Source organism: Sander vitreus, chromosome 23, assembly GCF_031162955.1.
Source record: "Sander vitreus isolate 19-12246 chromosome 23, sanVit1, whole genome shotgun sequence".
Taxonomy (NCBI): Eukaryota; Metazoa; Chordata; class Actinopteri; order Perciformes; family Percidae; genus Sander; species Sander vitreus.
In genome coordinates this window covers 22,668,867-22,684,703 of record NC_135877.1, presented here as the reverse complement: position 1 = coordinate 22,684,703, position 15,837 = coordinate 22,668,867, and the positions used below count along the sequence as shown (strand labels likewise).

At 45.0% G+C, this 15,837-nt stretch overlaps 2 protein-coding genes across 2 annotated transcripts in view; one reads left to right on the top strand and one right to left on the bottom strand.

Annotated features, from left to right (window-relative positions):
- The window catches only part of mmrn2a (multimerin 2a), a 43,130-nt gene extending 33,035 nt beyond the window's left edge, over positions 1-10,095 (top strand). Inside the window, exons 8-11 of the mRNA XM_078243230.1 lie at positions 1,898-2,249; positions 4,485-4,657; positions 6,273-6,537; positions 8,553-10,095. Coding sequence (XP_078099356.1) covers positions 1,898-2,249; positions 4,485-4,657; positions 6,273-6,537; positions 8,553-8,644 — 882 coding nt within the window. The 3' untranslated portion in view covers positions 8,645-10,095. The remainder of the gene's footprint in view (positions 1-1,897; positions 2,250-4,484; positions 4,658-6,272; positions 6,538-8,552) is intronic.
- A 4,863-nt stretch (positions 10,096-14,958) lies between these two features.
- Positions 14,959-15,837, bottom strand: part of usp54a (ubiquitin specific peptidase 54a) — a 63,481-nt gene continuing 62,602 nt past the window's right edge. The window contains 2 exon segments of the mRNA XM_078243229.1: positions 14,959-15,591; positions 15,594-15,837. The exon segment at positions 15,594-15,837 is cut by the window's right edge and continues 152 nt beyond it. Coding sequence (XP_078099355.1) covers positions 15,473-15,591; positions 15,594-15,837 — 363 coding nt within the window. The 3' untranslated portion in view covers positions 14,959-15,472.

Sequence of the window (15,837 nt, the reverse complement as noted above, 5' to 3'; positions counted from 1 at the left end):
TGGGAAAACATGAAGGAAACACGCTTTGGCTACGTTTAACGTGTAACGTATGCGGAGCGTTAGCGGAGCGTATGTGCTGCTGAATGTATCTTATAACACACACACACACACACACAGAGAAAGACAGACACACACACACACACACAGACACACACACACACACACACACACACACAGACAGACAGACACACACACACAGACACACACACACACACACAGTCACACACACACACACACACACACACAGACAAAGACAGACACACACACACACACACACACACACACACACACACACACACACACAGAGACAGTCACACACACACACACACACACAGAGAAAGACAGACACACACACACAGTCACACACACACACACACAGAAAAAGACAGACACAGACACACACACACACAGTCACACAGACACACACACACACACACACACACACACACACACACAGTCACAGCACACACACACAGAGAAAGACAGACACACACACACACACAGACACACACACACACACACACACACACAGACACACACACACACACACAGACACACACACACAGCACACACACACACAGTCACACACACACACAGACACACACACACACAGACACAGAGACAGTCACACACAGTCACACACACACACACACAGACACACACACAGAGCACACACACACACACAGAGACAGTCACACACAGACACACACACACACAGAGACAGTCACACACAGACACACACACACACACACACACACACACACAGAGACAGTCACACACAGACACACACACACACAGAGACAGTCACACACAGACACACACACACACACAGTCACACATCTCCACATTTACACACAACAGAGCTACGGGGTGATATCGACCGGGATTCTCCTTTAAGACATACTGTATTTGTAGCAGAGCTGGGAAGTAACAAAGTACAAATACTTAGTAGATTTTTCAGATATTTTTACTATACTTTACTGTTTATTTTTGTGCCGACTTTTTACGGCTCCTTACTTTAGTTTCAAATAATTTCAGTGGAGTTACCGTTATTATTTTTCGCGTCATCAATACCAAAGTCAATCTAATTGGACGGGAATATACGTTGCATTTGACGCACCGCTACAAGACGACGCGACAGATTTGGCGGCATTACTTCGCGGCAAATCATTGCGGCTTGATGGCGCTAACGTTAGCACATAGTAGTACGGACAACGACATGATTGAAAATGAAGAAAACGGAGATCCCAGAGACATTCTTCGCCTTATCTGACATTTGTTTGGTCCAGGTCATTCGCAAGGCTACTTTTACTTTTATACTTTAAGTACATTTCCAAGCCTGTACTTTGTTACTTTTACTTGAGTAAAGAAGTTAAATCAGTACTTCTACTTTTACCAGAGTATTTGTTAACACAAGTATCTGTACTTCTACTTGAGTACATGAAGTGAGTACTTTTGCCATCTCTGATTTGTAGTTTTTGTCATTTTTTTCAGGTTTCTTTGGCACTTTTTCAATGTTTTTGTCGCTTTCTTGCACATTTATGTAGGACGAGTTAGGATTACATTATGGGCTGCTACAAGAGCTGTTGCTTTTTCACTGTTTTTTCCACTTTTTTCTAAACTTTTTGTAGCTTTTTCTGCGTTTTTTGGCACTTTTTTGTCTTTTTTTCTGACATTTTTGTTGCTTTTCAACGTTTTTTAACAATTTTTTCTATAATTTTTGATTATTTTTTTATTATTATGTTTACTAAAATGTCCAAATACAAATTTCGAAAAAAGCGCCATGCCCCCAGGCATTTTACATTAGTTTAGCTTTTTCTGCAACTTTTCAACATTTTGGTCGCCTTTTTCGACACCTTTTGTGAAATGAACCCAGCGTGCTTCCTGTCTATCCCAGGTGAGGGAGTCGGTGGCGTCCATGGCGTCGGAGCAGAGTGGCAGCCGGTCTCTGGACCAGCGCCTGACGCAGCTGAGCCGCTCGCTGGCGGCGGCGCTGGCCGACATCTCGGCGCTGACGGAGGCGGACAGGAAGCAGCGGGACGAGATGCAGCGGCTCTCCGCCTCCTTCCAATCGCTGCTGACGGACGCCGTGCGCCACAGCGACGTGCTGGAGATACTGCTGGGCGAGGAGGTGCTGGAGTTCCTGGACTGGCCCGTCCAGGACCAGGAGGCGCACAGCATCCCCGCGCTGAAGGAGACACTGAGGGGACACGAGCAGAGCATCACCGCCCTGCTGGACAGAAAGACAGGTACACAACGCTTACTACACAACTATAGACACACAGGTACACAACTACAGACACACAGGTACACAACTCTTACTACACAACTATAGACACACAGGTACACAACTACAGACACACAGGTACACAACTCTTACTACACAACTATAGACACACAGGTACACAACTATAGACACACAGGTACACAACTACAGACACACAGGTACACAACTCTTACTACACAACTACAGACACACAGGTACACAACTCTTACTACACAACTATAGACACACAGGTACACAACTCTTACTACACAACTATAGACACACAGGTACACAACTCTTACTACACAACTACAGACAAACAGGTGACTTTTTTTACATTTTATTTGTCAATGTTTTGTCTTTTTTTGTCATTAAAAGAAAAGAAATCCACATTTATGATCTTTTTTCTGGTCATTTTTGCCGTTTAATCTTCAACTAATAAAAACGATATCGAAAAAACCCACAAAAAATGTCGAAAAAGCGTGACGTTTTAGAAAAACTTCAAAAACGTGTCGACAAATACGGCGTCAAAAGCAAAAAAAAACGTGTCAAAAAAACATAGTTAAAAACGTAGTTAAAGTGGCCGGGTTGGCTCAGTGGGTAGAGCAGGCGCACATGTACTGAGAGGTTTACCGGACGTTCACACCGCCGCAGACATGAGCTGCAAAGAAGCTCTGGCCGCCGGTCGAGGCCGCTTGTCTAAAAGTACGGGAAGCTGTTTGAGGCTTTGGCCGCTCTGACGTAGCAGCGTATATGTTCCTTCATTCTGCTCAAGCAGCCACTGCTGGCCGATACACTGACACTAGAAACCTTCATACATTACATATATAATGATGAATGTGTATTGGTTGTTGGTGGCAGCGCTGTCCGTTAGCAGTTAGCTCCCTCGTTAGCCGCTGAACTGCAGCAGCGTGCAGGCAGAGCGAGCAGCCGCCAGCTGTTGATGCGTGCAGGACTTCACCGTGAGCGGACTGTTTAGAGACCATGTGACCTGCAGGTAACGTTAACTGGTCCCTGTACGCAGATATCATCAATGATAGGGAGCCCAGCAACGGCCATGATGAGCTCCTCCTCCTTTTTCTCTGAACTCATGTTTTGGTAGGAACGACAGCTTATGTTTATGTATCGTATGTTTCTCTGGAATCAGGCAGCGTGAAGGACATCTGTGTTCTGATTGGTTGCTGCTGAACTGCGTCACAGCTCATTAACATAACGTTGACCTACTTTCAGCTTTCTGGTTGACGCTCTGGTCGCTCAAAACGCCCAAAACGCGACGCCGACAGATTTGCCGCTCCTTGCAGCTGAGAGAAGCTTCCACTGAAGATGAATGACTTCCTGTATCAGGCGGCGTGTACGTACAGTTATGCCTCGACGCAGAGGTCCAGGGTTCGAGTCCGACCTGTCACGGTTTCTACATGTCTTCCTCCTCGCTCTCTCCCCTTTCTCACCTAGCTGTCCTATCAAAATAAAGGCGGAAAAGCCCAAAAAATGATCTTAAAATATTATTTCTTTTTAAATACGTAGTTAAAAACGTTAATAAAAGCCAAAAAGTCACTTTTTACGATGTTTTTAACGATTTCTTACGTTGTTGCGTTTTACCCTCTTTTTTGTAGAAGGGTTTTACTGACATTTTTGTCATTTTTTCTCTCCAAATGCTAAAAAATGAAAATAGTGAACTGACTACTGGCTGTAGTCAAGACTACCTTTGTGGAGTCCAAGACCAGGACTAGTCGAGGTCCGAGTCCAAAGAGGTTTGAGCACGAGTCAAGACAAATAAACGGCAGTAACGTTAGCAGGGCACGCAGATGCAGGGCGTGCGAAGATAATCTAGTGTGTGATTGGTTAGCAGGTGGCCAGTGTGTCACTTTACCTCCAATATTATTATAAAGACACCTGGACCCGGTCGAGACCAAAAGCCATATTTGGCGAGACCAGTGGCAGAGACCGAGACAAGTCCAAGTCCAAATACCAGCGAGTCTGAGACCATAGAAAATGGTTTTTCTGTGGTCTCTAGATTATTTTTGCACGCCCTGCATCTGCGTGCCCTGCTAACATTATTGCCATTCTTTATTTTTCTGTCCTGGACTCGGTCTTGAACCTTTTTGGACTTGACTAGTCCTGGTTTTGGACTCCACAAAGGTACTACAGCTCTGCAACAGGAGGGTTACATGTTCCATTGTTGTTGTGGTTGGGTTTAACATATCTTTCCATCTCCCAGGAGACAGAGAGGAGATCCCGTCAGCGGACCAGCCCCCCCCCTCCTCTTCGCTCCTCTCTGACGGATGGCATCCGGCGGGCGGTGCAGCGCGGGAACGCCAGCGCCTCCTTCAGCCCGCTGACGGCAGCGACCTGTGGAACATCGAGAAAACCGTGGAGGAGCTGAAGATAAAGGTCAGCGCTGGAAGAAGTATTCAGATCCTGATTACTAATATAACACAAAGTACTAATACCACACTGTAATACTACTCTGTTACAAGTTAAAGTCCTGCAGTTAAAATGTTACTTCAGTAAAAAGTCTGTAAGTCTCATCAGGAAAATGTAGTTAAAGTATTAAAAGTAAAGAAGAATCCTCCCATTTTAGAAAGAGGAAAGGATCCACACACACACACACACACACACACACACACACACACACACACACACACACACACACACACACACACACACACACACACACACACACACACACACACACACACACACACATACACAGACACACACACACACACACACACACACACACACACACACACACACACACACACACACACACACACACACACACACACACACACACACACACACACACACATACACAGACACACACATACACAGACACACACACACACACACACACACACACACACACACACACACACAGACACACACACACACACACACACACACACACACACACACACACACATACACAGACACACACACACACACACACACACACACACACACACACACACACACACACACACACACACACACACACACACACACACACACACACACACACACACATACACAGACACACACACACACACACACACACACACACAGACAGACACACAAAGACAGAAAGACAGACTCACACTCACACAAACACACACACAAACACACGTATACACACACATACACACACACGTACACACAGACACGCACACACGCACACACAGACACACACACAGAGACAGACTCACATACACGTACACACAGACACACACACACACACACAGACACACACACACGTACACACGCACACACAGACACACACACACGTACACACGCACACACGTACACACACACACACACACAGACACAGACACACAGACACATAGACACACACACACACACGTACACACACACACACACACACATTGTAGTCTGTGTTTAATGGTCTGATCCTCTCAGCTGACTTGTAGCCGTTATATTGTCGGCTAGTTTACTTTAGAATCAAACATCAGATTTATAAACTACATGTAACTAGTAACTAAAGTAACTAGTAACTAAAGCTGGAACAGATGAATGTAGAGGAGTAACTAAAGTAACTAGTAACTAAAGCTGTAACAGATGAATGTAGCGGAGTAACTAGTAACTAAAGCTGTAACAGATGAATGTAGCGGAGTAACTAAAGTAACTAGTAACTAAAGTAACTAGTAACTAAAGCTGGAACAGATGAATGTAGTGGAGTAACTAAAGTAACTAGTAACTAAAGCTGGAACAGATGAATGTAGAGGAGTAACTAAAGTAACTAGTAACTAAAGTAACTAGTAACTAAAGCTGGAACAGATGAATGTAGTGGAGTAACTAAAGTAACTAGTAACTAAAGTAACTAGTAACTAAAGCTGGAACAGATGAATGTAGTGGAGTAGAAGTAGAAAGTTGCATGAAAACAAAATACTCAAGTAAAGTACAAGTACCTCAACATCTGGACTCAAGTACAGTACTGGAGTAAATGTACTTAGTTACTCCCCCCCCCCTTCCCTCTTCGCTGTAGGTTCTGCAGCTGGAGGAGACGATGTTGTCCGGTGAAGGCCACGCAGCGCTGCATGCGGAGGTGACGTGGCTGAAGCGCGGCCTGGAGGAACATCTGCGAACGTTTAAGAACGTGTTCAGCAACGCAGACGTGCTGGCGAGCTCGGACGCCACGCTGGAGCTGGACAAACTGTGGCAGCTGCTGCAGATCAGGGACGAGAAGAAAGAGAAGAAGAAGAAAGGAGGGAACCATCGCAGCCGGAGGGAGACAACAGGTGAGACGACAGGTGAGACAACAGGTTTAACAACAGGTCTGACGACAGGTGAGATGACAGGTGATATGACAGGTGAGAAGACAGGCGAGACGACAGGCGTGACGACAGGTGAGACGACAGTTGTGACGACAGGTGAGAGGACAGGCGAGAAGACAGGGGAGACGACAGGCGTGACGACAGGTGATATGACAGGTGTGACGACAGGTGAGACGACAGTTGTGACGACAGGCGAGAGGACAGGCGTGACGACAGGCGTGACGACAGGTGAGACGACAGGTGTGACGACAGGTGTGACGAAAGGCGAGACGACAGGCGTGACGACAGGCGATATGACAGGTGTGACGACAGGTGATATGACAGGTGTGACGACAGGTGAGACGACAGTTGTGACGACAGGTGATATGACAGGTGTGACGACAGGTGAGACGACAGTTGTGACGACAGGCGAGAGGACAGGTGTGCCGACAGGTGAGACGACAGGTGAGACGACAGGTGTGACGACAGGTGTGACGACAGGTGATATGACAGGTGTGACGACAGGTGAGACGACAAGTGAGACGACAGGTGTGACGACAGGTGTGACGACAGGTGAGACGACAGGTGTGACGACAGGTGATATGACAGGTGTGACGACAGGCGAGACGACAGGCGAGACGACAGGCGTGACGACAGGTGATATGACAGGTGTGACGACAGGTGAGACGACAGGTGTGACGACAGGTGATATGACAGGTGTGACGACAGGTGAGACGACAGTTGTGACGATAGGCGAGAGGACAGGCGAGAGGACAGGTGTGACGACAGGCGAGACGACAGGTTTGACAACAGGTCTGACGACAGGTGAGAGGACAGGTGATATGACAGGTGAGAAGACAGGCGAGACGACAGGCGTGACGACAGGTTATATGACAGGTGTGATGACAGGTGATATGACAGGTGTGACGACAGGTGAGACGACAGTTGTGACGACAGGCGAGAGGACAGGCGTGACGACAGGTGAGACGACAGGTGAGACGACAGGCGAGACGACAGGTGTGACGAAAGGCGAGACGACAGGCGTGACGACAGGCGATATGACAGGTGTGACGACAGGTGTGACGACAGGTGATATGACAGGTGTGACGACAGGTGAGACGACAGTTGTGACGACAGGTGAGAGGACAGGTGTGCCGACAGGTGAGACGACAGGTGAGACGACAGGTGTGACGACAGGTGTGACGACAGGTGATATGACAGGTGTGACGACAGGTGAGACGACAGGTGAGACGACAGGTGTGACGACAGGTGAGACGACAGGTGTGACGACAGGCGAGACGACAGGCGAGACGACAGGCGTGACGACAGGTGAGACGACAGGTGAGACGACAGGCGAGACGACAGGTGTGACGAAAGGCGAGACGACAGGCGTGACGACAGGCGATATGACAGGTGTGACGACAGGTGTGACGACAGGTGATATGACAGGTGTGACGACAGGTGAGACGACAGTTGTGACGACAGGCGAGAGGACAGGTGTGCCGACAGGTGAGACGACAGGTGAGACGACAGGTGTGACGACAGGTGAGATGACAGGTGATATGACAGGTGAGAAGACAGGCGAGACGACAGGCGTGATGACAGGTGAGACGACAGGTGTGACGACAGGTGATATGACAGGTGTGACGACAGGCGAGACGACAGGCGAGACGACAGGCGTGACGACAGGTGAGACGACAGGTGATGGCGACAGGCGAGACGACAGGCGTGACGACAGGTGAGACGACAGGTGTGACGACAGGTGATATGACAGGTGTGACGACAGGTGAGACGACAGTTGTGACGATAGGCGAGAGGACAGGCGAGAGGACAGGTGTGCCGACAGGTGAGACGACAGGTGTGACGACAGGTGATATGACAGGTCTGACGACAGGTGTGACGACAGGTGTGTCTGTGTGTGTGTGTGTGTGTGTGTGTGTGTGTGTGTGTGTGTGTGTGTGTGTGTTTCGTGTTTCCTTTCTTGAGCCTCCTGTCCTTCCTTTCCTCTCCAGGTGTCGCTCCGGTCCCGTCCAGCCAATCAGGAGCCTCCGTGCTGTTGGCGGCCGGAGGAGACGCTCAGCGGAGGAGGCACGGCTGGAACTGAAAGGAGGAGCGTGGGCGGAGTCACAGGACAATGTGTTCGACCAATCAGAGGAAAGATCTCGGGGAGTTCAAACTTATTTTACACTGTTTGCTTTGGAAAAAAGCGGCAAAAACGTCCAAAAAAAAGTGCGTTTCCTATTTATGGTTCTCGTTTGTGTGTTTCCTGTTTATGGCTGAAAAAGTTTGTTTGTGTCGAAAAAAAACCCAAAATGACAAAAAGAAGCATAAAGTGTTTCCTATTTGTGTCTGAAAAGCGGTGTAAACTTCGGAGGGAGGAGTCAGAGGGCTGCTCCACCCGACCACCTGACGGCGCTGTCGACCAATCAGAGGAAAGATCAGAGACTCTGGGAGTTCAGACTTATTTAAACAAACCGAAGCACCCTTCAACAACCCGTCAGCTGTCAGAAAAACACAGTCTGGGTCCTATCTTGCACCCGGCGCAGCTCAAAGCCCGACCCAAGCGTCTTTAATAGTTTAAGACCGACCCAGTTGTCAGTTTCCCGTCCAGCGCCCACGTCGTTTAAATAGAAAATGCACCTGGTCTTACCGGGAGGTGTGTTCAGGTGCATTCTGGGCGTGTTGGTCTTACAGGGAGGTGTGTTCAGGTGCATTCTGGGCGTGCTGGTCTTACAGGGAGGTGTGTTCAGGTGCATTCTGGGCTTACTGGTCTTACAGCGAGGTGTGTTCAGGTGCATTCTGGGCGTGCTGGTCTTACAGGGAGGTGTGTTCAGGTGCATTCTGGGCGTACTGGTCTTACAGCGAGGTGTGTTCAGGTGCATTCTGGGCGTACTGGTCTTACAGGGAGGTGTGTTCAGGTGCATTCTGGGCGTGCTGGTCTTACAGGGAGGTGTGTTCAGGTGCATTCTGGGCGTGCTGGTCTTACAGGGAGGTGTGTTCAGGTGCATTCTGGGAGTATTGCTATCTTGAGGCAGTGGGAAGTGATGGCACCATTGACCAACAAAAACCTGGTCTAAAGTCAATAACGCAGCATTTCATTGTTATTTTAACAGAGCATTAGTAAAATGCTCCTAGGCTCGTGCACAGCACGTGCACACTATGCTTGTTACACACACAGGGACGCACAGCAGCACACACACACACACACACACACACACACACACACACAGGGACGCACAGCAGCACACACACATGCAGAAGATTACAAATACAAATATTACGGTGCAGATCCTCCATCATAACAGCAATGCTCCAAGGTCCAAACGCGCCTGGCTTTTAAAGGGAATGGGAGATGATCTCTGATTGGTTGATTCCATGTTACGCCCAGAACACACCTCTGATTAATGAAGACACTAAGGTCAACCCTTTAGAACCATGCGCCCGGCGCACGGACCCTTTTTACCGCCGTAAAACTAGCAGAAGTGGATTTGGACACGCCCTAAACACACCTGCACCAGGTGTTCACACCGTGCGTTTAGATCGTTAAAATAGGGCCCTGAAGCACAACCTGTTTCTGTTTGCGTCCACGTTAAATAAACGAGATACAACGTGTTAATGAGTGACGTTTAGAGGTTCTGGTTGGTGGGTTTTTATATTTTGGACACAACCAGGCTAGCAGTTTCCCCCTGCTTCCAGTCTTTATGCTAAGCTAGGCTAACAATGTCCTGACTGCAGCTCCATGAACACATCACAAAGACTGTTTGTAGGACAGTATGGCAAGCCGTGTGGAACATTTATACAATCCATCTGATAGTCATAGTTTTAATTGTAGACTGTAGGCTCCATGCTACGTTTTGGTTTTAAGAAGAATCTTCTGCTACGTTCCCCCCTCTCATTCCCCCTGCTCTGGTGTTCCCCCCTCTCATTCCCCCTGCTCTGGTGTTCCCCCCTCTCATTCCCCCTGCTCTGGTGTTCCCCCTCTCATTCCCCCCTCTCATCCCCCCTGCTCTGGTGTTCCCCCCTCTCATCCCCCTGCTCTGGCGTTCCCCCCTCTCATTCCCCCTGCTCTGGTGTTTCCCCCCTCTCATTCCCCCTGCTCTGGTGTTCCCCCTCTCATTCCCCCTGCTCTGGTGTTCCCCCCTCTCATTCCCCCTGCTCTGGTGTTCCCCCCTCTCATTCCCCCTGCTCTGGTGTTCCCCCTCTCATTCCCCCTGCTCTGGTGTTCCCCCTCTCATTCCCCCTGCTCTGGTGTTCCCCCTCTCATTCCCCCTGCTCTGGTGTTCCCCCTCTCATTCCTCCCTGCTCTGGTGTCCCCCCCTCTCATTCCCCCCTGCTCTGGTGTTCCCCCCTCTCATTCCCCCCCTGCTCTGGTGTTCTCCCCTCCTCATTCCCCCCTCTCATTCCCCCCTGCTCTGGTGTTCCCCCCTCTCATTCCCCCCTCTCATTCCCCCCTGCTCTGGTGTTCCCCCTCTCATTCCCCCTCTCTCATCCCCCCTGCTCTGGTGTTCCCCCCCTCTCATTCCTCCTGCTCTGGTGTTCCCCCCTCTCATTCCCCCTGCTCTGGTGTTCCCCCCTCTCATTCCCCCTGCTCTGGTGTTTCCGAGACCCTAAAACATCTTCTGTCTGTGTCTTTAAAGGGAAGCTTTGCTTTACGTAAAGAAAATATTTGTTTGTAAAGCCGCCTGTAATGTTTGTAAAGAACCGATATAACGAGTATATATACATAAATATATATTTATATAAAGGAAAGTCTGTTACTTAATAAAAAGGTTTTATCTACATTAAGTCTGACCTGTTTCTCTGATTTTAAATAATCATTCAGCTCACTAATGATAAATAGTATATATATATATAGTAGTATATTTAGTACTATATATATAGTAGTATATTTAGTACTATATATATAGTAGTATATTTAGTACTATATATAGAGTAGTATATTTAGTACTATATATATAGTAGTATATTTAGTACTATATATAGAGTAGTATATTTAGTACTCTATATTTATATAGTGGTATATTTAGTACTATATATAGAGTAGTATATTTAGTACTCTATATTTATATAGTAGTATATTTAGTACTATATATAGAGTAGTATATTTAGTACTCTATATTTATATAGTAGTATATTTAGTACTATATATAGAGTAGTATATTTAGTACTCTATATATAGTGGTATATTTAGTACTATATATAGAGTAGTATATTTAGTACTCTATATTTATATAGTGGTATATTTAGTACTCTATATTTATATAGTGGTATATTTAGTACTATATATAGAGTAGTATATTTAGTACTCTATATTTATATAGTGGTATATTTAGTACTCTATATTTATATAGTGGTATATTTAGTACTATATATAGAGTAGTATATTTAGTAATCTATATTTATATAGTGGTATATTTAGTACTATATATAGAGTAGAATATTTAGTACTCTATATATAGTGGTATATTTAGTACTATATATAGAGTAGAATATTTAGTACTCTATATTTATATAGTGGTATATTTAGTACTATATATATAGTATATTTAGTAGTCTATATTTATATAGTGGTATATTTAGTACTATATATTTATATAGTGGTATATTTAGTACTATATATAGAGTAGTATATTTAGTACTCTATATTTATATAGTGGTATATTTAGTACTCTATATTTATATAGTGGTATATTTAGTACTATATATAGAGTAGTATATTTAGTAGTCTATATTTATATAGTGGTATATTTAGTACTATATATAGAGTAGTATATTTAGTACTCTATATATATAGTAGTATATTTAGTACTATATATAGAGTAGTATATTTAGTACTCTATATTTATATAGTGGTATATTTAGTACTATATATAGAGTAGTATATTTAGTACTCTATATTTATATAGTGGTATATTTAGTACTCTATATTTATATAGTGGTATATTTAGTACTATATATAGAGTAGTATATTTAGTACTCTATATTTATATAGTGGTATATTTAGTACTCTATATTTATATAGTGGTATATTTAGTACTATATATAGAGTAGTATATTTAGTACTCTATATTTATATAGTGGTATATTTAGTACTATATATAGAGTAGTATATTTAGTACTCTATATATAGTGGTATATTTAGTACTATATATTTATATAGTGGTATATTTAGTACTTATATATATAGTGGTATATTTAGTACTTATATATATATATATATATACACATATATATATATATATACACATATATATATATATATATACATACATACACACACACACACACACACACACACACACATTTGTTTCAACAGCTGATTTCCATCTAGAATAAAAAACCCAAACACACTTTTCCTTTAAACATTTTAATCATCGTATCATCTCGTTAGAAGTTAGAAAAATAAGCATCAAAAATATACCAAAATCAAATCTGGCGGAGCAAAAAAAACACAAAACAAAAAAAACCATGAACTTCATAACTATTAATTATGTTGAACTCAGCTCTGCTCTGAAGTCTTTTATTCTGAAAGGAACACTTCCTGTGTTTGGCTGCAGCGTCAGAGCGAGAGGAGGAAGTAATCAATATATATTCTGCTCTTTAAGTGATTTTTTTTAATAATAATTGTAAATATCTTGAGTAATGTGTAGAATAATTGCAGCTGTGAATGTTTGGCTTCAGACCAGACTTGGGTTTGTTTGTTTTATCCACCACACGGGCAGTTATTAAAACAGCATTCATGTGTTCATTCATTAAAGGGGAACTTCAACCTGGACCCTATTTCATCATGTTTTGTGTCTAAGTGACTGATGGGAACAACAAGCTTTGACATTGGTCAAGTATTAAATCTCCATCACTGAACCCACCAGACTCCATGTAAATAATCAGGACTTTTAGCGTGTATAGAGCCAGCATATCTCCACCAGACTCCATGTAAATAATCAGGACTTTTAGCGTGTATAGAGCCAGCATATCTCCACCAGACTCCATGTAAATAATCAGGACTTTTAGCGTGTATAGAGCCAGCATATCTCCACCAGACTCCATGTAAATAATCAGGACTTTTAGCGTGTATAGAGCCAGCATATCTCCACCAGACTCCATGTAAATAATCAGGACTTTTAGCGTGTATAGAGCCAGCATATCTCCACCAGACTCCATGTAAATAATCAGGACTTTTAGCGTGTATAGAGCCAGCATATCTCCACCAGACTCCATGTAAATAATCAGGACTTTTAGCGTGTATAGAGCCAGCATATTTCCACCAGACTCCATGTAAATAATCAGGACTTTTAGCGTGTATAGAGCCAGCATATTTCCACCAGACTCCATGTAAATAATCAGGACTTTTAGCGTGTATAGAGCCAGCATATCTCCACATGTAAATGGGTGAATTAAGGGTTTATTTCAACCAAACCAGAGTGGTGATTGTTGGAACAGTGGAAAGATGAACCAAGACGGCTTTTGATAGTTTTATTTAGTTTCTGTCCACTTTGAATGAAGTGTGTTTTACGATGATAAAAGTCCTGATTATTTACATGGAGTCTGGTGGGTTTGGTGACGGTGATTTCGGGGCTGTTTCATGTTAAACTAAAAGGATCTTCCTCTTTAACTAAAAGGTCTATCTCTGTAGGGATCCTTTCATAATGTTGTCAGACACTTAGAATAATAATCTGAGTCTGTCAGCGGCAACAACAGAACTTTTAGTGGACGCTGACTGACGGTTTTACGTTACATTGCAGCTTGTTTCTTTCTTAAATCTGGACCGATGTCAAAGACTGTTGTTTCCATCAGTTACTTAGACACAGAAACAGGAGGACATAGTGTCCAGGTTGCCCGTAGTTACCCTTTAATCTATGAAACCGGTTTAAAAGTCGAGTACAAAACACACACAAGCCCACGGAGGAAACGAGGAGCAACGAGCGAACGTGAAATAAGCCTATCGACACTTCTGTAGTGCACTAAAAAAGTATCATCGTTATAATAAATGTACACCAAAGTCTCTCAAGGCTATATTATTAAATATCATGCTAAATATTAGCTGTCAAAATAAAAGCTTTAATCTCTAACAGCCTCGCTGGAAGAATCCCGAAAACGAGGCGACTAAACTACCTTTTAGAAAAGTAGACTATAGGAGTACACATATACTAGAATATATATATACTCGGGTAGAGTAGTTTCATCTACGCACAACTCAGTCTCACAAGCCTACAAAAATAAATACAGTTTAATAAGTAGTGTGTGTGTGTCTGTGTGTGTGTGTGTGTGTGTGTGTGTGTGTGTCTATGTGTGTGTCTCTGTGCGTGTGTGTTTGTGTGTGTGTGTCTCTGTGTGTGTCTCTGTGCGTGTGTGTGTGTGTGTGTGTGTGTCTCTGTGTGTCTCTGTGTGTGTGTGTGTCTATGTGTGTGTCTCTGTGCGTGTGTGTTTGTGTGTGTGTGTCTGTGTGTGTGTGTGTGTGTCTCTGTGTGTGTGTGTGTGTGTCTCTGTGCGTGCGTGTGTGTGTCTGTGCGTGTGTGTGTCTGTGCGTGTCTCTGTGCGTGTGTGTGTGTGTCTCTGTGTGTGTGTGTGTGTGTGTGTGTGTCTCTGTGTGTGTGTGTGTCTCTGTGTGTGTGTGTGTCTCTGTGTGTGTGTGTGTGTGTGTGTGTGTGTGTGTGTGTGTGTGTGTGTGTGTGTGTTGTTCAGAGATCAAACATATAAAATGGATCTTTTTTGAGTGATCTGATCCATAAATGACTATTTTTGCAGTCGTTGGCGAGCCTCATATTTCATATTTCTACTTTAAGTATTAGTTTAAATCTGGGCAAAAATATTTTGTTGTAAAAGTCTGAATATTTTCGGGAGAAAGGGTCAAAACGTTCCCCGACATTATTGACATGGAGCTGAATCAGAAGTGTAATCAAATCGGGAAGTTGTGAATCTCAGTCGATGTGCGTCATCGTCGGCGATGCCCGGTCCTAAGAGTGGCGTCCGTGGGCGGGAAGCGGGCCACGCACGCGCTGCAGGACGGGCAGCAGGGGCGCGTTGGCTCGGCAGGAAGCTGCTGGCAGACTGGTGGCCACGGGCGGCGTGGGGGTCCCAGGAGGAGGAAGTCACGGTCCTGTAGTTGGCGTCTCGCCGCCAGTCGGTCTCCGGGGGAACGTCCAGGCGCAGCGGCTGGGCGGGGGCGGGGCCGTTGAGTGTAACGGGCAGAGACGGCTGTCGGCGGTGAGCGCTGGAGGCGGCAGTGTGGCGAGGGTGAGACAGCGTGGCGTAGAGACTGTGTGGAGGAGGGGGGGCGGGGCCGGAGACGCCCCGGGG